General features: G+C 43.3%; 1 protein-coding gene across 5 annotated transcripts in view; it reads right to left on the minus strand.

The window, feature by feature from the left end:
• Positions 1-22451, minus strand: part of EXTL3 (exostosin like glycosyltransferase 3) — a 498145-nt gene that overhangs the window by 49659 nt on the left and 426035 nt on the right. For 4 of the 5 annotated variants that reach the window (XM_066388406.1, XM_066388388.1, XM_066388416.1 and 1 more), the window contains exon 2: positions 1661-4289. In XM_066388406.1, the coding sequence (XP_066244503.1) occupies positions 1661-3808 (2148 nt within the window). In that variant the 5' untranslated portion in view covers positions 3809-4289. Of the gene's footprint in view, positions 1-1660; positions 4290-11402; positions 11610-22451 lie in introns of those variants that run through there. The other variant, XM_066388397.1, reaches the window with a different exon arrangement.

Below are 22451 nucleotides of genomic sequence, written 5' to 3' on the forward strand. Positions count from 1 at the left end.
CGACCTTGGGTCCAAGCTGGTGAGCTTCTTGCTCAAGCCAGATGAACCCATGCTCAAGCTGGCGACCTCAGGGTCTCAAACCTGGGTCCTCTGCATCCCAGTCCGACGCTCTATCCACTGCACCACCGCCTGGTCAGGCTGCCCAGTCATTTTTAACAATAAAAGTGAACAAACTCAAATAACACGAATTTTACAAACTCATTTGCCCAACACATACTTACCTTAGATTCCTCTTTAATCTTGATGTCAGAGAAGTTAATTAATTTATCAAAGATCACAAAATTCTACTTAATCCCAGATCTATTGATACATAACACTTCAAAACTCATACCTTTCTATTATACCATGCTGCTGCTTAGAAATATTTCACATGAATTAGTTTCTCAGTGAAATAAATTTCCAAAAGCTAGTCTAGGCCAAACAATTCCCCTTCCAGATAAATTCTTCCTAAAAACTACACTTAATTTTCTTAAGCAAGTTTTAGCAACACATGACCCATCAGATCTTCTTCCCTTGTTTGCTACCTTTCTTCTAGGAAGTAGCTAAACTGCAGGGTATGCAGTTGGCAGTTCACTTAAGGCTTGCTCTAGGCTTCACATTTCAGAGAAATGGTTAACCTCTTAGACCCCTGGTCAGCAAACCATGGCTCACGAGCCACATGCAGCTCTTTGGCCCCTTGAGTGTGGCTCTTCCACAAAATACCAAGTGAGGCACTACCTCGATAAGGAATGTACCTACATATATAGTTTAAGTTTAAAAAACTGCTCTCAAAAGAAATTTTGATCATTGAACTGTTGATATTTGGTTCTCTTGACTAATAAGTTTGCCGACCACTGTCCTAGACTGTCAAGTTTACACCAGAAGGTGAATAAACAAAGTACTCAGAACAAAAGCCCTATCCTACATATTTGGCTATACTGTTCCTGTAAAATACAGTATCCTAACCACCATAAATAAAGAATGAGAAAGGACCTACAAGAAACTACAGGAAAGGCTCAGGATCTCCAACTCCCAAATATACTGCTCACAAAAATTAGGGGATATTTTACTCCTTCATATTCATTTTGGAATATCCCCTAATTTTTGTAAGCAGTATATAAAACCCTAACTCCAGTCTTCCAAGACTTTTATAACAGCCTGGTAAATGACACAAGTTTTCTCTGTAAATCCTTTGGGAAGTGATTAAAACTGCAGCTTCTGGAATCACACATACTAAAGCTCAGCTCCTCCATTACTAATCATGACTTTGAGCAAAATAATTAACCCTCTAAGCCTCAGCTTCCACAGATACAAAATGAAGAAATCACAATAGATAAGTTCTATAAATGCTAAATTACAGTGCCTAGATCATGCATCCTTCTTAAACATTAGCTTTTCATTATCAATCTCATCATCATCTTTGTTAGAAGAAATCTACGGGGTAACAAGGGGTTTCCTGAGGCCATGATCAGTTTTAGTTTTGAGAGTTACAAGATTTAGGGAGTAGCAGAGATGGAACTGACAAAGCCTGAAAAGACTGAAAAAGCAGCAAGCAGAAATTTCATGGGGAAAGAAGGTGTATAGGTTAAAAAGTACATACATATCTATATACATATAGGAAAGGGTTTAAGAGTGTAATACTGTCTCATGCAATAGAACAAACTGCTCAGTTTTCTATTACCATGATGGGGACACCGATGTCAGGCCACAGAAGGTCTTCCGATGGTAGCTTGGGAGAATTCCACACCACCACCACCTTGTTCAGGTAAGGGAGGCCATTCAATCTCTCCAAAGAGTTCATAAGCACTTCCTCCCGCTCATAAGTCAACATCACCACTGTGAACTGCTCCCGTGGAACATTGCCACCAAGCGCAGCCTGAAACTCCTTGCCAGAACCGCCAGCTCCACCACCAATGGGCCTAAATCCAGTCCCTGAGCCCAGGAATTTGGCCTCTGAGGGCAACACTGGGTCAAAGGGTGTGTGGGGGAAAAGGTGGAAGGGCCCCGGAGCAGAGTTCCAGCTGCGGTACAAGTCAGTGACAGTCAGAGTAAAGTTGCGGAGGTATTTGGGTGAGGCATAAGGCGGCTCAGTTTCTACTGGCCCCAGGTCCAGGTCCCCGTTGTCGGCCATGTTGGGGTCCGTCCCAGCTGCCTTGCCCGAACGATGGGGGATCTCCGCCGCAGCCTCCTCCCGGATGGGCGCAGCTGGGATCTGTATGCGAGTCCTGATCATAGCCAGCACGGTACTGAAAATACTGTCGGTGGTGGAGAAGTAGGTCTCCCAGAGGAAGCGGCCTTGCCGCCTCATAGCCAGTAGATCACTGTCTGAGAGACTTCGTAACAGGAAGTGAACCTCGGTGACCCGTGGCTTGGGCACCACCAGGGCTGCCTCATTCCACTGCAGCATGTCCTGGTAAGGAAGCTGGACTTGCTCCCCCAGCACAACTGGGACAGCACCGACTTCTAGGGCTTCGAAAAGCCGTGTGGCACACCCGGACGAAATTACCAAGCGAGGGTCCCCAGGAGTAATAATTAGGGCAAAGGTGGAAAGCTTCAGTAACTCCAAGCGGTCTTCCCGCTCCCCACACAGTGCCCACTCAGTTGGCAGACTGGGCTTAGGCTGGTTTTTGCAGGTAAATTCGACCAGGACCTGATCTAGCTTGCTGTCCTGTACAGCCTTCAGGGTGGCAATGATACGATCATCATAGTCAGCTGGGGGGTCACCCTCCATTTCTTCTTCAAAGGAGCGGGCCTCCTGAAGGCTGGATCTCAGTGATTCAATCTTCTCACCCTGGAAGGTGAAGAGATACTTCCGCTTAACTGGCACCTGTGGTGGGATTTCCATGAAATTGGGCTCTGACATGGCATGGACTAGTGGCGAGACTACCAGGTCGAAGCCAGGTCTGTACTGGGCAGCATAGAAAGTCGACTGGGCCACCATGGCACGGCCTGTGCTGACATTATACAGTAAGTTCTGTGTATCTGACTTCCGTGACAGATTGATGATGATGTGGTTGTGTCCATCTGTCCGCCAGTGTGGCAGAGAATACAACTGCTTCTCAAGTTCGGCAGGCCGCAGCACCACTGGCTCCTGCATCTCTCCCACTAATATCACATAGAGGCAGGCAATGTCCGCATTTTCCGTAACATAGACGTTGGCTCGTGCTGTGGCCTGAAAAGCCTGCTTTACCAAGGGATCCAGGTAGCTGCCAAAGGCAAACTGGTCACTGTCATACACATAGACTGGAAAACCAGAGGTGAGAGGGCAGCGAGAATAATCGAAACAATTGTGCAGCCGGCAGCCCCGTATGACCTTTGGGGGAGGGAGGCCAGCATCGTCCTTCTCTGGGAGCAATCGGATGGGCAGAGAAAGCTTGGGCTGATTTTGGGCCATCAACTCCTTGTAAGAATGCTCGGTCTGGCTAATGACGTTCTTAAGTTGAAGCAAGTCCTGTTTGGCGTTCTCAATACTCTTCTTACAGGCTTCGATCTTCAGGTTCAGCTTGGCAATTTCACTGTTCAGCTCTTGCCGTTTGGCTTCCAGCTGCAAGAGCTCTTCACTTACAGACTCACGGATTCGGCAAAGATCCAGCACGTGCTTTACCTCGCACAGCTCGTTACCAGCCCGCGGGCCAAAAATCCGCTTGCCGGCCTCATCAGCCTCATCCAGCGTGGTGAGATAATAGTGAGCAATGAGGGGGAAGAACACCAGAATAATGAAGAGCGTAAAACTGAGCCACGTCAGTCGGATTCGGTTGGACCACCGTAACATCCAGGTTTGACCTCCATTCCCCACTCCCCCATTCCGCAACATGGTATAGCCCGTCATGAGTTCCTGTGTGGCTCTTGCCCCCTCGGATCACGTTGGGTCACTCGCCATAACCATGAGTTTCTATTAGACAAAACTCAGTCTCTTTTTTACACACACATTTCCATAAGAGTTAGCGTGCTCCCTGTACAAGGCACCAAATAAAACGGAAATTTCATCTTCCTCAGCTGTAGTTGAAATGGTCTCTGACCCTACTCCAGCAGATTTTTAGTTCTGGTTGTTGATCAAAGAACATGTCCTTAATCTTTATCATATGGTAAAAGGTACCACATTGTTGATGAGATGAAGAGGAAGAGGTCCCTGATGATGAAACCCAGGAAAAATAACCTGGAATCAGACAGACTTTTTCAAAGGCCATAGCTCTTGTTCCTTGGTTTTGCTGACCAACAAATATGCATAGTTACTATTCACAGTTATAAAGTAGCTGGTTAGGACAGAGATAATGCCAGCCTATTATCGATGTCATTGCCAACAATCAGGCCTGCAAAAGAGAGAGAACCATGTCAGTCTTGATGAGAGTATGCTCAACCACCCTGCCCCCCCCCTAGTACATTTCTAGAAAATGCTTGACTCTTATAAGATGGAACACTGGTGTGTGTCTCACAGAACACTTTAAGTTCAATGTAGGTTTTGTTTAGTATGGATATTTTTACTTGTGGTAAGAAATGGATAAAGCCAAAATGAGCTTTCGTTTTTACACACACACACACTCTCTCTCTCTCTCTCTCTCTCTCTCTCTCTCTCTCCTTTCTTCCTATTTAACTGGACATAAGTAGTGTTACAGCCCTATAAAATAACAATCAACTAACTAAACTCAACAGAGGGCCCAGGTGCTTGTAACAATTTGTTATTCTGGAATTAGGCATCACCTTTAGCTGAGAAGAAACACCTTCCTATCCAGCCTTGCTAGCTATGTTCATTCTTTAAAAAAAAAAAAAAAAGTTTATCTATTCATTTTAGAGAGAGACAGAGGAGACAGAGAAGAGAGAGAAAAAGAGAGAAAGAGAGGAGGAGGGAAGAGCAGGAAGCATCAACTATGTGCCTTGACCAAGCAAGCCCAGGGTTTCGAACCGGCAACCTCTGAGTTCTGGGTCAACACTCTATCCACTGAGCCACCACAACTCAGGCGCTATGTTCATTCTTTAACATGAAAGTCTCCTTTTGAACTACTAACAAAAAACCCCCAAAACACTCTGTAAGAAGCTCAGCTTGTTATAGTCATAGATGAAAAGAGCTGAAGAGAACTCCCTTGAGCTTTACCAGTAGTAGATGCAGTAATCCAGAGAAAATGAATCTCCCAGGTTGCTTCTCATTTATCACCTGTTAGTAGACATTACGTGCTCCTTCTTAAAATATAAATAGTAACTTGGTCTTTTAGAAAAAAACATTATACTTAGAAATGAGGGACATTATTTCTTATCCTTCAGAGATGGATTTGTTACCAGACCGTATGCCTCAGTTTCCTAATATCACAAAATGGAGATAACAACAATATATTATGTTGCTAAGAAAATAAAGGACAGAGGCTGTGAGGCTACCTCAGGCTAATAAATCTTGAAACAACATTCCCAGTCCTGTTCTCTCACCAAACTTGACTATCACAGGCCACAAAAGCTTTTAACTTATTTTCACCTCAAACTGAATGGATCTGGAACTGAATTCATAATATTCTGTGCCAAAGAAGACTCTCAATTTCATTCACTGATTTCCTCCAAAAAGTATTTACCATGCCCTTAGCAAAGGCATGCTAAGTGTAATTGTGGGAGATTCTAAAATGTAAAATACTCCTTGATTTCATGGACTTCCTTTAGCCTAAGTGATAAGCTACAAAGAGCAAGGTCACCAGTACAAGGCAGAAGAAAATAAGTAGTGATACTCAACCTTTATCAAATGGTTTCTACCTTTGTTAAAGATACAGAAGTATTACAGGTTTGATAGTCGTCTCTCCCTTTAAATAAAAATTAAAATTAATGAGACTGCCTGATCAGGCAGTGGCGCAGTGGATAGAGCATCAGATTGGGACACAGAGGACCCAGGTTCAAAACACAGAGGTCGCCAGCTTGATCGCAGGCTCATCTAGTTTGAGCAAAAAGCTCATCAGCTTGAACCCAAGGTCGCTGGCTCAAGCAAGGGATTACTCGGTCTGCTGAAGGCCCACGGTCAAGGCACATATGGAGAAAGCAATCAATGAACGACTAAGGTGCCACAATGAAGAACTGATGCTTCTCATCTCTCTCTCTCTTCCTATCTGTCTGTCTCTATTTGTCCCTCTGTCTTTCTCTGTCTCTGTCACACACACAAGTGGATGAGACTATTACTAAAAGGCTTAAGTAAGTAAAGCAAGAGATAAGGATAACAAAAACCAAAAAATATCGATCATGAAAAAGCCAAATTTGGATGATCTAAACTTGGATAGTTAACAGCTGACCAAATATCCCAAAAATTGTAGGTTAATATTTCTGAAGCATTATCCTTTTAATTCAAATGTTAAAAATCTTTTTGTTTTCAAAAGAATACTCTCTGCATTTATGGTCAAATCATAAGAAAGAAAGGAGTGGCGGAAAAAAGGGAGGCATAATCAAGGCCGTGCAGCTGACTCATTCCCTCCTACTGTACGTTTCAGGAGCCTTCCTTTCTCTGACTCACGTTGCATTATATATATTTTAGCACATAATTTCTTGAAGTGGTGAACTCTGGGGCTTGCTGTCCTGACAGAAAATTAAAAAGTGACATGCTATTAGAAAAATATTCAATATTGAAGGTTCCATTAAAGAATTTATTTACCGTCCACTATGAAAAGGCTTCCCTTATATATATAACATGACCATAGAATTTAATGTTGCTCAGTGGCTAGAGCATCAGCCCGGCATATGGATGTCCCAGTTTCAATTGCCAGTCAGGGCACACAGGAGAAGCTACCATCTTCTTCTCTCCCCAACTCACTCCCCCTTCTCTCCTTCTTCCTTTCCAGCAGCCAGTGGCTCGGCTGGTTCAAGCTCACCCAGGTGCTAAGGATAGCTCAGTTGGCCTGAGTATCAGCCTCAGGTGAAATAGCTCAGGTGACAAGGGTTGCCAGGTGGATCCTGGTCGGGGCACATGCAGCATTCTGTCCCACTATCTCCTCTCCTCTCTTTTAAAAGTTTTTTAAAAAAGAATTTAATGTCCAAAGAAAGACACTCTTTTAAATGAAAAGGGCCACTAGTAATAAATACACTGGGACAACAGACATAAATTGGCACTCTGGAAGATAAATAACCAGATATATGGTTATCTATTTATGTGCTCTAAGAGGAAATAAATCAAAACACTAAAATACAGAAGTATACACTAAGACAGCGGTTCTCAACCTGTAGGTCGCGACCCCGGCGGGGGTCGAACGACCAAAACACAGGGGTCACCTAAAGCCATCGGTCCGATGACCCCTGTGTTTTGGTCGTTCGACCCCCGCCGGGGTCGTGACCCACAGGTTGAGAACCGCTGCACTAAGACATTTATAGCGGAAACGGTTTATCTGGAACTAGCTTTAAAATAAGTAGGCTGAGGGTGTGAGAAGTGCTTGGAGACAGATGAAATGAGCTCAGCTGTAAACTGGTGTGGGCACAGACGATGGGGATGCACGGCAATTTGTTATGTACTAGGCTCTCTACTTCTACACATATTTGAATCTTTTCTAACAAAAGCTCAAAAATGCATTATACAGGGTCTAAACAAAATGTTTGCAAAAAATCATTTGGAGACAGACTATATTTAATATAATATTGTTAGTGCTACCAACTTATATATAAACAGCTAGAAACAGAAACAGATGTCCTAATGGAAACCAGTATTTCAACACTAAATTCAAAAGAATTTCTCCCAATCAGGTTCCATCTCTTTTACTGAAATGAGGCAAAAGGGTCATTAATGTCCAATAGCATGAACTTTCTTTTCTAAACAACTAATTAAATTATGTCAAGCACAAAAGAACAAGCAAAGCCTCAGAATTTCTCCTGTCATTCTTAGGAAAACGACAATGAAGTAGAAATAAATGTCACTGAAGCAAAGATAAGAAGTGATCTTCAGAGATTTTTTACTCCAAATAGAATACACACATCTTTTTTTTTTTTTTCTTTTACAGACAGAGAGAGAGAGTCAGAGAGAGGGATAGACAGACAGGAACAGAAAGATGAGAAGCATCAATCATTAGTTTTTTGTTGCGCGTTGCAACACCTTAGTTGTTCATTGATTGCTTTCTCTCATATGTGCCTTGACCGCGGGCCTTCAGCAGACCGAGTAATCCCTTGCTTGAGCCAGCGACCTTGGGTTCAAGCTGATGAGCTTTTTGCTCAAACCAGATGAGCCCGCGCTCAAGCTGGCGACCTCGGGGTCTCGAACCTGGGTCTTACACATCCCAGTCCAACGCTTTACCCACTGCGCCACTGCCTAGTCAGGTGAATACACACATCTTATTCTGTCATCTGCCACAGCACTGAACGCCTAATTTGTCAGCCCACCCCCTAAAATGTATTCAACACACAGCAACCAGAATCACTTTCTTAAAACATGGATTAGATCATGCCTCTTCCCTCCTTAAATCTTTCAGTGGCTTCCCATTGTGCTGGCAGGCTCTTCATAACCAGCTTCTCATCACCTACTGATCTAATCTCATTTGCCATCACCATCACACTTGCTCACTCAACGTGAGCCACACAGGCCTCCTTTCAATTCCTCAACAATGCTGAGCTCTTCATTGGTCAGGACCTTTCTACTTGCTGTTCTTTTAGAGTCAAACGTTCTCCCCTAGATTTTTCTCCGGCTGACTCTAATCCTGCAGATCTTAACTTTCTTGACATTCCCCTGTAAAGTAGTCCTTCTTAGGTCTTGACACTAAGGAGAGACACTGTCCCATGACGAGACCACCATTTGTCAAGCAAGCTGGACCTGGTCCAGAATTGAGGTAGCTTTCCACAAACCCCCCTAGAGACTGTCTGATGGTAACTGCTATTCACTCTGACATAAGTCAGCACCCTCCCCTTGCCTCCTGCTACGTGCTGGTTCCTGGAATAGGGTGCTGTCCTGACCTGGTCAAGCATAAAAGGCAACTTGTAGCATTGTACACTAGTACCCACGACTATTTCCCCACTTTCCAAGCAGCACAGGGATCCACTGCATCTGGGTCTGCCCGAGACAGACCTCGTATGTAAGTTTCCCTTAATAAACTCTATTAATTACCAGACTGGAGTGGCCAGCCTCCTCCTTCGGTCTTTCCCTGCCCTCATTTACAGAGGTAGATTTTCAGTCTCAAGGCTTTTCCTGGGTCTGCTTGTACTAAAATACACTTTCTGGAGTTGATCTATTGATTTTTTTGATAGTATTTTTTCCACTTCTTTATTTATTACCTACCTTCCCCACCAAAACCTAATCCTTAGGGCAGGACCCTGTCTACTTAGATCACCATTTATCACCAGGACCCACAGTGTGAGGCACACTGTAAGTACTCTACAAATATCTGCTAAATAAGTGAATTGTATCACTGATCACTTTTTTTAAAATTGATTATAGTGAGAGAGGAAGGGAGAGAGAGTGGGACAGGACCATTGAGCTGCTCCTGTCTGTGCCCTGTCAGGGGATCAAACCAGCAACCTCTGTGCTTCGGACCAATACTCCAACAAACTGAGCTATTCAGCCAGGGCTACACTGATCACTTCTTCATCTACAAATTCAGCTTGTCCCTTGATTTCCCATGAAACCATACTTTCCAGTGTCATCTCTTCCCTTGACTCACTCTCCCACTGTGTTTTGCTGGTGCCCAGTCTTCCCCCTATTGCACATAAAATGTGCTCCCCAAGGCTTTCAGAATCACCTGGCAATGAATCCAAATACTTAAATGGCTTCAACTGCCAAAGCTAGTTTCTCCAATCCTAGCCTTTCTACTATGCACTAGTAGACCAGTATTGCCAACTCCCTAAAGGCAATCTCTCCAAGGATATATCATGGTTACATCATGATTGCAAATGCTTCCTCTTTTCAGTAACTTTCAGTGCTGCCCATGATACTACATTCTTCCAGTCTCACAACTAGAAATGAAGTGATACACAGGAAAGAGTACAGACCCAAGAGCTGGCCAGACCTGGATCAAATCCCAGTTTTGTAAGCTATTAGATGGTCAATTAACCACTCTGAGATGCAGTTATTTCATCAGGAAAAAGATAGCACTCACGTTCAGGATTGCTATAAAAAAAACAGTAAATAAAAAATGCCCTGCACAGCATCTAATACAGAGTAGGCTATTTATATATGGCAGTATATGAGCTGTCTCTAGACTTTTTTGTCATTGTTGGCTATTTTATCCCTACCTTGTGTTTATGCTCTTAATATTAGCCTTTACTTTTAGCAGAATTCATGCTTATTTAGAGTTACTCACATATTTATCAATTCCTTACTCAGAATTCCACTCCTTTTTGCATTTCATTCCTTCCCTCTGGTCATTTCATTTTCCCTGAAGTAGTTCCTTCAGTGAAGAGTCTGTTGGTGGTAAACTCTTTATTTTATCCCTAAATCTTCAATAATGGTCTAGCTAGATACGCAATTCTAGGTTAACAAGTCTTTTCTTTTCCACCAACACTGAAGACTCCTCTGAATTCCATCACTGCTGTTGAGAAATAAGATATCAACCTAATTATTGTACCTTGTGGGTAACCTAACTTTTCATTCTTACGGTTGAGATCTTTTCATCTTTGGAGTTCTTCTGCATGTGTCCACATGTGGAATGGCGGGAGGGGGGCTCAGCACTCACTGTACTTTGATTCTTAAGAAGTATTTTCTGATTCATGTCTTTCACTAATCTAGAAAATTCTCAGCCACTGTCTCTTTGAGCACTGCCTGTCCTTCACTCTCTTCTTGAATTCCTATTAGATGACTAGATGTCAGTCAGACCTCCTCCAGGTTTTTAAACCTCACATTTATACTTTGTCTTTGTCTTTTTTTTTTATAATTTTATTTTTTTAACGGGGTGACATCAATAAATCAGGATACATATATTCAAAGATAACATGTCCAGGTTATCTTGTCATTCAATTATGTTGCATACCCATCACCCAAAGTCAGATTGTCCTCTGTCACCTTCTATCTAGTTTTCTTTGTGCCCCTCCCTCTCCCCCAATTTTCTTTGTTTTTTATGCTATGCTACCTTCTGGAAATTTTCTCAGATCTATCCAGTTTAGGGGTCATGAAATTTTTCAGTAAATAGCCATAGTATTTTAGGTTCTGGGGGTCACATACAATATACCTAGAATATTTTCTTTTGCCTGCTTTCTTAAAAACAACCATTTAAAAATGTAAAACCATTCTTACCATACAAGCTATAAAAAAGCCACAACCCACTCACCCCACAAGCCACAGTTTGGCAACTCCTGACCTACTTTATTACTTCTTCTTCTGTGCCTAAACTGCTGTTAATCCTACACACTGGGTTTTAATTTCAGTAACTATTTTACATTTGCAGAAGTTCTATTGGCTCTTTTTTTTAATTTGCCTTGTTTTTATGACAGGACTTCTTCCTGTGTTTTCTATCCCTCCTCTTCATGTGTTTGATTTGTCAGATAGTCTTGCTCACCGAGGAAAGGTGGCTTGTCTCCTCACATGCTTTACAACTCAGTGTGAAGTCCATTGCTGGGAGTGCTTTCTTTCCTGGAAGTGTACGTAGTCTGGGGTGAGGATCCATCCCTCTAGAACAGTTTGTATTTTCCAGAGTCTTCTGTCGTATCAGCCTTAGACCACTTTGTAGGTCAGTTCTCAATCTGGAGAGTCTCCCTGCCCTACAGGAACTGTAAATTTGAATAATTTATATATTTAAATAAAACCTATATGAAGGGAAATTCATAGTCCTGAGTTCTCAGTGGATATTCCTTTCACCAATTAATCCAAGATCCATGCTAAGAACTACATCTCTGTATGCTCATGTGCAAATTTTTTTCTAGTCTATCCACCCCTTTAGTGAAGGTTCAGCCCTTTGAAAATCCATTCTCTCCCCTGGTGTCACAGTTCTAACACTCACAGGCTTTTGCTCCAAGGCTTTTGCTCTGGTCTCTGTGGAAACTAAAATACAAGTTACTAAGACTGGCAAACACCCTATGGGGCTGTCACATCAGACTGTTCTTCAGTTGCTTTTCCAATTCCCAACCTTCCCTGACCCCAACTCACTTTTTTAATAAGGATACACCTTTCTACCTTGAGAGCACAATATGCTTTCTGTAGCAGGGGATTTTTATATGTATTTATTTAGTCTGCTATTTTGCCAAATCCAAAGATCTCCTCCAGCCTTTTGTCTATGCATGAATATATATTACATGCTATACATTACATGCTTCCAAAAAGGGGGTATCTCATGTTCTTTTTTGTTATCTGATTTTTTTCACTTACATCAAGAACAGTCTAACATCCCACCCACATCATTATAGTCTACTACATGATCATTAATGACTGAGTATCATCCCACAGTACAGAAAGACCATAATTTATTTAACCAATCCCCTTTTGTTAGACATTTAAGTTTTTTTTTCCAATTTTTTAATTATAATCAATACTATAACAACTATTCTTGCAGCAATCTTGCAGACATCCATGGTTATTTGTTAGAAAGACGTTAACACAAAAATGCTGGGTCAGAGCAAGAACATCTTGCCATTTAAAAAATTACTGTGTACTAGAAAAGATGATCATTTATCCTCCCACCAGCAATACAGAGAGCACCCACTTACCAACAACTCACCAACAATGGTGTGACAGAAATGGTTATTACTCACCAAGTACTTATTTGTTCCCCTACATTTCTCTTTCTGCCTTAACGTTTGGTTGGAGCCTTAAGACTAGTTCTTGCCAAAGGGAATGTGAGTGGAAGTCAAGTGTCATTTCCAGTACAAGGCAGTTAAGAATAAGTATGAATCCTTTCTTCTTCCCACCACTAGAAACTGAAAACAAAACACTCTAAAACATGAAGTGGCACCCTGGCTGGATGGCTCAGCAGTAGAGCGTCGGCCTGGCGTGCGGGGGACCCGGGTTCGATTCCCGGCCAGGGCACATAGGAGAAGCGCCCATTTGCTTCTCCACCCCCCCCTCCTTCCTCTCTCTCTCTTCCCCTCCCGCAGCCAAGGCTCCATTGGAGCAAAGATGGCCCGGGTGCTGGGGATGGCTCCTTGGCCTCTGCCTCAGGCACTAGAGTGGCTCTGGTCGCGACAGAGCAACGCCCCAGAGGGGCAGAGCATCACCCCCTGGTGGGCAGAGCATCGCCCCTGGTGGACGTGCCGAGTGGATCCCGGTCGGGCGCATGCGGGAGTCTGTCTGACTGTCTCTCCCCGTTTCCAGCTTCAGAAAAATACAAAAAAAAAATCAAAACAAAACAAACAAAAAAAACATGAAGTGGCAAGATAGGAAGCGACCCCAATCCCTGAGTCACGGCTGGAGGACAGCCACCTGACCCACATCAAACTGTGACGTGTGATAGAAATAAACTTTTTTTGTTGTTGTTTTGTATTTTCTTTTTGTATTTTTCTGAAGTTGGAAACAGGGAGGCAGTCAGACAGACTCCCGCATGCGCCCAACCGGGATCCACCCGGCATGCCCACCAGGGGGCGACGCTCTGCCCATCTGGGGCGTCGCTCTGCTGCATCCAGAGCCATCCTAGCACCTGAGGCAGAGGCCACAGAGCCATCCTCAGCGCCCGGGCCAACTTTGCTCCAATGGAGCCTTGGCTGCAGAAGGGGAAGAGAGAGACAGAGAGGAAGGAGAGGGGGAGGGGTGGAGAAGCAGATGGGCACTTCTCCTGTGTGCCCTGGCCAGGAATCGAACCCGGAACTCCTGCATGCCAGGCCAACGCTCTATCACTGAGCCAACCGGCCAGGGCCAGAAATAAACTTTTATGTTCTGCTACTAAGATTTTTGAGTCTACTGGTAAGGTGAAGCATTAATTAACTTAATCTAATTCAATGTAATTTTTTTGACAGCTTAATAGATAAAATGTCATGCTGTTGTTTTAATTTACCCTTCTTTATTTCTGGAGGTCGAACAATTTGTTCACTGAGCATCTGTATTTCTCTTTTCATGCACTACCAGTTCACGGTTTCTCAATTTTTCTGTTTTTAAAACTGCTCTTTATCACATTAGTTCCCTGCTTAGATCACTCTTCTGCATTAACTTTCAAGACCCTCTATAATCAAGGTTTGTTCTACCCATCCACTCTGTTTACAGACGAGGCCACCTGCATTCCCATCATCCTTTCAGGCACTAGACCAGTGCGCAAAGGGAGCGAGTGCGAGCTCTGCTCTTGCTCCCATCTTCCTCATCTCACTTCCACAGCCCACTTACTGACAGCTTACTGACAGACGCTGGAATGCCATTCCTGCTCTTTTCCGCTTAATCTCAGGAGCCATTCAAGTCTTACCTCTTCATAAAGTCTCCTCCAACCACACTGGATTTATCAACTCTCCAAACTTCCAGTATCAGGAAATTCAGAATTTAACTGTTCATTAGTTTTTCTCCAGCTAGATTTAAAATTCCTCATAGAAAGATACTATTTTTCTCACTTTTAAAATCCCTCTAGAGCAGGGGTCTCAAACTCGCGGCCCGCCCACCAATTTTGTGCGGCCCGCAGACTAATCAAACTTCGTGGATTAGTCTGCGGGCCAGTCTGCGGGCCGCACAAAATTGGTGGGCGGGCCACATGCGGCCCGCGAGTTTGAGACCCCTGCTCTAGAGAATACCACAGAGTTCTGGGTAGAAGGTAACTGTGCAATAAATAATGGCAGCTGAAAGTCTAAGTTTACATTTTCATTCTCAATCAAGTTTAAAGTTCAGGAAAATGAACACTGTAAAATGAAAAGGGAGGCTTTCACATGTAAGAGGAAGCTTAAAGGCCACTGCACTTGCAGCTAGACTATCTGGTTCAGGATTCAGCTTTGAGAATTTAGCAATGTTACATAATTTCCTCCTTACAGTGATGCTGAAAATCCCTACCTACTTCCAGAGCTATTGTGGGGATTAAACAGGATATTATAGATAAAAGTTTGTGGGCTACAGCTAAAGCAGTGCTGACAGAAAAATCTACATATGAAATGCTTAGAATAGGAATATCCAGATGTCTCAAATCAACAATCCTAGTACTTTAGGGTTAAGGTAGTAGACATTCTACTTTATTCCTACTATAATAACCCTACGTTATGGTTACTGAGTATATACTTCCTACTTCAAGAACCTAGAAAAAGAACAAAGTAAGCAGAAGGAAAGAAACAAAAGCAGAAATCCACTCTGGCCAACCAGTTGGCTCAGGATAGAGCTTTGGACCAGTGTATGGACATCCCAGGTTCGATCCCCAGTCAGGGCACACAGGAGAAGCGACCATCTGCTTCTCACCCAGCCACCCTCCTCCTTCTCTCTCTCTTCCCTTCTCGCAGCCAGTGGCTTGACTGATTTGAGTGTTGGCCCCACATTGGACCCAGGCACTAAGGATGGCTCAGTTGATTCAAGCATGGGCCCCAGATGGGGGTTGCCACGTAGATCCCAGTCAGGGCCCGTGAGGCAGTCCATCTCTCTATTACCCCTCCTGTGACTTAAAAACAAACAAACAAACAAACAAAAAAACAGAAATCATTGAAATAAAAATCAGAAAAACAAGAGAAAAATCAATAAACTTGCTTTTGTTAAGAATGTTGACAAACCTGTAAGATGGACAAAGAAAAGGAAAAAGATACCAGCAACATCAAGAATGAAAAATGAACTTACCAACATCAGGAATGAAACCAGGGATATCACTACAGTCCCTGCAGATGTGGGAGTTCAGAACAAGTCACCCCAAGATGTACTTCTCCGGTATGCTGACTTTTTGCACTAAGGGCAATTTTAGCTTCAGGCTCAAGAGAAACTTCCTACCCTCCCTAACAACATACAAGAATTTGAATTAGGAGACTTGTCCATAATAAGAATTACCAGAGATAACCTCTTTCACCTATCTATAGGACATGACAAACTTCTATTTACTAAGCATCTGGGTTTTTTTTAATTATTTACATTATTCTACTCTATTTTTATTGAATTTATTGAGGTGACACTGGTTCACAAAATCATACTTTTCAAGTGTACAACTCAATAAAATATCATCTGCATACTGTATCATATACCCATCACCCCAAACATAGTCTCATTCCATCCCCATTTATCCCCCTCTGTGCCCACCTCCACCGAAACCCCTCACACCTTTCCCTCTGGCTATCACCACACTGTTGTCTGTGTCTATGTGCTTTATGTCTGTGTGTGTATGTTTTAGTAATCCCTTCACCTTCTTTCATCCAGCCCCCCAAGCCCTCTCCCGTCCAACAGCTGTCAGTCTTATCACCCTGCAGTGACCCTCTGAAGCCCCCAGGTACCTTACCTCACCCCAGCTCAGGATGTCTCAGATACCCATTTCGCCTTCCTATTTTTTAACCGCTCCTACATGTAGGGCTCTGACTCTCTCATGTAAGCGGGTTTCCCATATGTATTAAAGCTTGGTTATTTTCTGTACCTAATCTGTCTCAGGTCTACTTGATCATTAGACCAGCCAAAAAAACCTTGAGGGTACAGGAAAAGGAAAGTTTGTCCGTCCAAATACAGGCATCAAAAAGATAATAGGCCCTGGCCAGTTTGCTCAGTGGTAGAGCGTCGGCCTGGCGTGCGGAAGTCCAGGGTTCGATTCCCGGCCAGGGCACACAGGAGAAGCACCCATCTGCTTCTCCATCCCTCCCCCTCTCCTTCCTCTCTGTCTCTCTCTTCCCCTCCCACAGCCGAGGCTCCATTGGAGCAAAAGATGGCGCGGGCGCTGGGGATGGCTTCTTGGCCTCTGCCCCAGGCGCTAGAGTGGCTCTGGTCACGACAGAGCGACGCCCCGGATGGGCAGAGTGTCACCCCCTGGTGGGCGTGCCAGGTGTATCCCGGTCGGGTGCATGCAGGAGTCTGTCTGACTGCATCCCCGTTTCCAGCCTCAGAAAAATACAAAAAAAAAAAAAAAGATAATAACGGCCTAACCAGGTGGTGGCACAGTGGATAGAGCATCAGACTGGGATGCGGAGGACCCAGGTTCAAGACTCTGAGGTCGCCAGCTTGAGCACGGGCTCATCTGGCTTGAGCAAAAGCTCACCAGCTTGGACCCAAGGTCGCTGGCTCGAGCAAGGGGTTACTTGGTCAGCTGAAGGCACGCGGTCAAGACACATATGAGAAAGCAATCAATGAACAACTAAGGTGTCACAATGAAAAACTGATAACTGATGCTTCTCATCTCTCTCCATTCCTGTCTGTCTGTTCCTATCTATCCCTCTCTCTGACTCTCTCTCTGTCCCTGTAAAAAAAAATAAAATAAAATAACAGAAGACTATGAACAACTCCACACATAAATTTAACAACTTGGATGAAATGGACCAATTCCTTAAAAAACATAAACTATGACAACTCACCCAATATAAAATAGATAGGCCTATAATAAATAATTGACTCTGTTATTTTAAAACTTTCAGAAGAGAAATCTCCAGCTCCAGATGCTTTCACTGGAGAATTCTACTAAATGTTTAAAGAATAAACATCTATTTTACACAATCTCTTCCAGAGGAGGGAACACTTCCAGTTCATCTTATAAGCCTAGCAATACCCTGACACCAAAACCAGACTAAGAGAGCACCAAAAAAAAAAATAACTATAGACAAGCATTTCTCATGAATACTTGAAATACTTAAAATATTAGTGAACAGAATTCAATAACATACAAAGAGAATTAAATTACATTGCAGTTAAGAGAGAAGTGGTAATTTAAGTAGGGAAGTTTTATTTTAATACAGTTAATCTTATCCAAAAGCATGAAAATTCTATTTATTCACACCTTCCTATATTTCTCCTATCAGTGTTTTGTCACTCACGCCACCCCCACATTTCATATTAGGTTAATTTGTATTTTATATTTTTTACTCATTCATTCTCTTGGTTTTCCATTCCAACAACTCTTTCTCCAGTTCCTTTTACCACTCCTTACAGTTGTTCTTCAAGGGTTTGTTTGTCCTTTGCCCTTCTCTGCCTTCACTTACTAGAGCTGGCCAATAAGTTTCAGTTAGCCGCCCTAAATGGATAACCCTGAGATTTACCTCTCTAACCCTGACCTCCCTCTTGATATATCTTTACCAGTGGTGAGCAATACAGACATCCACACCCTAATGTTCCAACATCAGCAAAGGTACATCTCCTAGAAGGTTACAGTCGTGTCTTCTCCCAGCAAAGAGGAAAAGAAAATTTCAAAATACTTGTACATAGAGATTTATCATTCAGATAATAGTCAATGCCCTACTCTTTACCTAATCAAAAATGATGTTTGCTCATAAACAGAAAGTAGAATTCTGTATCTGCTAACGGCTCACTTAGGGGCTTAAAACAAGCTATGTTCCTGGAAAGCTAAAATGGTAAATAATTCAAAAGTCCAAGTGGTGAGCTGAGAAGTCAGCTGGGGTAGAGTTACAATTCAGAGTTCTGCATATGCTCCAGTCTCCCTTCATCTTCTCAGCATGCCGGTGCCCTCTGTTACCTCCTCCACTTTGCAGAGCCCTCTCCTCACCATTCCTTATCACAAAGGCAAACTGTCTATCACAGGAACATGAACCTGTTGTCAGCACCTTGCTTCAACAGTTTTTTGACATAACAACCATCCTACTGACTTCTCTTCAAATTAAAACACTCTGATACTGAAACTTCCTATCATGGATTTGGGATATCTCTGTTTATTTCAGTGCCAATGCCTTTGGATAAGCTGTATAGCCTTCTTCATACAAAAGCAAAACTGAACTGAACTGAACGAAAGTAAAACACTCCATGGAGGAGAGAAAGAAAGCAGAAGGGAAGAAATAAGGGAACTGCTGGTTCCATCTGGACGGCTGTTATGCATTAATTACATCTAAAAGATATGAAGGGAGAATGGGAGAAAAAAAGAGAAGCTAGACACTTTCCAGATGTTCCCAAATGAAACCAACTGACTTTAATGTTTTAAATAATTATAATAGGTAACATTTGTTGAATTTTTACGTGTGCCAGGTTATACCTTAACATAGTTAATGTTCACATCAATCCTATGATGTAGATACTAGGGTTATACCCATCTTACACATGAAGAAAACAAAACACAGAGCTTAGGTAATTTGCCCAAGGTCATCCATACTGAGTAAAACTTGGATTCAGATCAAAGCAGTTCTAGCTGTAAGGCCCACACATTCAATGTGTTAATCATTATGGTAAACTGCCTGTGACAGTTAAGGAACACAGTGCACACACATATCATGCATAAATTACTCTTAAATTATCCTTATTACTCTTCTCCAGTGCAACTATGGACAACGATTAGTTAAAATTAAGACGCATGGCAAAACTACTCCAAAACCTAAAGCCATCTCTATATTCATAAGTATTTATTTATGTGGACAAAGAAGGGACCACATACTGAACCTGACAAGCTCAGCAGAGACCCGTACAGTGGGTCTACCAAACTCAGAAACCAAACGTAACCACACAGAGTGGCCTGAACATAAAGATTCCTAACTAAAAGCAGGTAACAGTAGTCATGTCCTAGCCCTGTAGCTTTCTTGACAGAGGTCTTTACATTAAGTGAGCCTGTCTTTTTGCATTTAAGATAACATACTGTTAAATGTAAGCATACCATGACTTTGAAATGTAAGAGTAATCTTCATTTCCAGACCCCTCACGGCACCACTGCACCAGAACACAGGACAACAGAACCCCTCATTGTTATCTTGTTCCCCAAATACCATCTCTCTGTGCTGTAAATGTTAACTGTCCTGTACTCACCAATGTAAAAGAAGTGTGTTTCTCCATTTTGCCTTTTATCCAAGCCGAGATACCTGCTTTGCTTCTCCCACCCCCTTAATCTACCACCAATGGATTTCCTATAGCCCACCTTACAGCTAATCTTTTGAGTCTAATGTATAAAATAAGCTGCAGAATGGCCATTTTGCAGAGCATTTATTTCAATCAGTTGAGATTTTGCTTCCTAGCAGTTGTCAGTTTGGCTTAAATAACCTCATAAAAATTCTCTATTGGTTTGGATATTTCTTACATCAACATCTGCTAAACAAACAAGAAAACAATATACTCAGCAAAATATCTTTACCTGTGTACCTATGACCTACCTGTGTATCTGTGTATGTGTCATACTAATTTCTCTTTTTCATTTACAGTAAGTCAAAATTGGCCTATTGAATAGGCACAATTTCATTACAACCCACGTCAGGTTCTACACAGAACTGTATGCACATTGTTACTGTTATATCTATTGCCACAAGCCCTTCAAATTAGGTAAAGAGGCCCTGGCTGGTGACTCAGTGGATAGAGTATTGGCTCAGCATATGGACTTCTTGGGTTCAATTCCCAGTCAGGGTACACAGGAGAAGCAACCATCTGTATCTCTCCCCCTCCTTCTTCTCCTCTTCCTCTCCCCCTCCTGCAGCCAGTGGCTCAACTGGTTCGAGCGTTGGCCCTGGGCACTGCGGATAGCTCAGTTGATCCAAGCACGTCAGCCTAAGGCACTAAAAATAGCTCAGTACTTGAGCATCAGCCCAAGATGGGGGGGAGGGGTCGAGTAGATGCTGGTCAGGGTGCATGTGGAAGTCTGCCTCACTAATCTCCCCGCCTCTCACCAAAAAAAAAAAAAAAAAAAAAAAAAGGTAAAGACAATTCTGTACAGGAAATTATTTCCAAAAGGTTGTTAAAAGCCACATTTCAGGTATTTTGTTTTGTTTTAAATGCAAACATCCCAAAAGAACATCATTTCCTGATTTCCTACTAAGCATAAACATGACTAACAGCCTATTTTAGCAAAGTAGTACCTAGTTCAAAAATCAGGAAGCACTTGCCCTGGCCAGTTAGCTCAATTGGTTGGAGTATTGTCCTAAAGCACAGAGATTGCCAGTTCGACCCCCAGTCAGGGCACATACAAGAACAGATCGATGTTCCTATCTCTCTCTCTCTCTCTCTCTCTCTCTCTCTCTCTCTCCCCCTCTTCCTCTCTCACTAAGATCAATAAATAAACATTTAAAATAAAACTCTCTTCAGGCCCTGGCCGGTTGGCTCAGTGGTAGAGCGTCGGCCTGGCGTGCAGAAGTCCCGGGTTCGATTCCCGGCCAGGGCACACAGGAGAAGCGCCCATCTGCTTCTCCACCCCTCCCCCTCTCCTTCCTCTCTGTCTCTCTCTTCCCCTCCCGCAGCTGAGGCTCCATTGGAGCAAAGATGGCCCGGGCGCTGGGGATGGCTCCTTGGCCTCTGCCCCAGGCGCTAGAATGGCTCTGGTCGTGGCAATGACGCCCCGGAGGGGCAGAGCATCGCCTCCTGGTGGATGTGCCGGGTGGATCCCGGTCGGGCGCATGCAGGAGTCTGTCTGACTGTCTCTCCCCGTTTCCAGCTTCGGGGGAAAAAAAAACAACCCAAAAAACAAAACTCTCTTCAGATGATTTAGGACCCAAAGTATCACACACACACATGTAAAGCCAGTACCCTTGGCCTCCATCACAGCCACCTGGCCAATGCAGGTTTGCATTAGATTCTGACAGACGGTAATGAAACAACGGAGCCAAGAACTGGTGGGCCATCATCTTTAATCCTAGCTTGCACCCGGTGGGCAAGTAAAAGCACACTGGGCTCCAAAACCCACTCATTCAGTGCTCACAAAGCTACTGACTTATCCGAGTTTCCTAAAATCAAAGGTTTCTAGCTCACTAGCCTTATTCACCTCTGTTCCCCATCTCCTTCTCTCTGCACAAACTCTACACAAACTGGCTTCTCCTTCAGCATTCTGACATCTTGGCTGCTTCTCCTGGCCTCCTCCAAGCGGCCTTTATCTGCTCTTCTCTCTGCTCTCTCCTCTAATGCTAATAATCTCAGGAACCAAGAGAGCAAGCTCCCAGTCTGCCCCCGTTTTATAGTGTAGAAATCAAAACCTTTAATCCAATATACAAATAAGGAAGTTTCTGATACAAAGTCACTTATCTGAGGCATAATGGGATTCCTCATGAGAGCGCACCACCCCACATCATGCAACAGTCAAGGGTGTGGGGAAAAAGCTTAGTCTTGAAACTAAGCCTTAGGCCTGCTTACAGCCTGTCCCCCACACCCAATACAAACTATAAGCGAGCAAACATATATATCATATTTACAAACTTATTTGACCAACAACACACACACACACACATACACACTTACTTTTAGGACCCAAAGTATCTCTCCCTCTCTCTCTCTCACACTCTCTCTCTCTCTCTCTCTCTCTCTCTCACACACACACACACACACACACACACACACACACACACACACACAAATCAAAATCAGGTAAGCCCAGGCCAATACCTCAGTTGACTAAAGCAGTGATCCCCAACCTTTTTTGGGCCACGGACCGGTTTAATGTCAGAAAATACTATTTTCACAGACCGGCCTTTAGGGTGGGACGGATAAATGTATCACATGACCGAGACAAGCGTCAAGAGTGAGTCTTAGACCAGGGGTCCCCAAACTTTTTACACAGGGGGCCAGTTCACTGTCCCTCAAGACTGTTGGAGGGCCAGACTATAAAAAAAAACTATGAACAAATCCCTATGCACAC

The sequence above is a fragment of the Saccopteryx leptura genome, chromosome 1, assembly GCF_036850995.1.
Source record: "Saccopteryx leptura isolate mSacLep1 chromosome 1, mSacLep1_pri_phased_curated, whole genome shotgun sequence".
Taxonomy (NCBI): domain Eukaryota; kingdom Metazoa; phylum Chordata; class Mammalia; order Chiroptera; family Emballonuridae; genus Saccopteryx; species Saccopteryx leptura.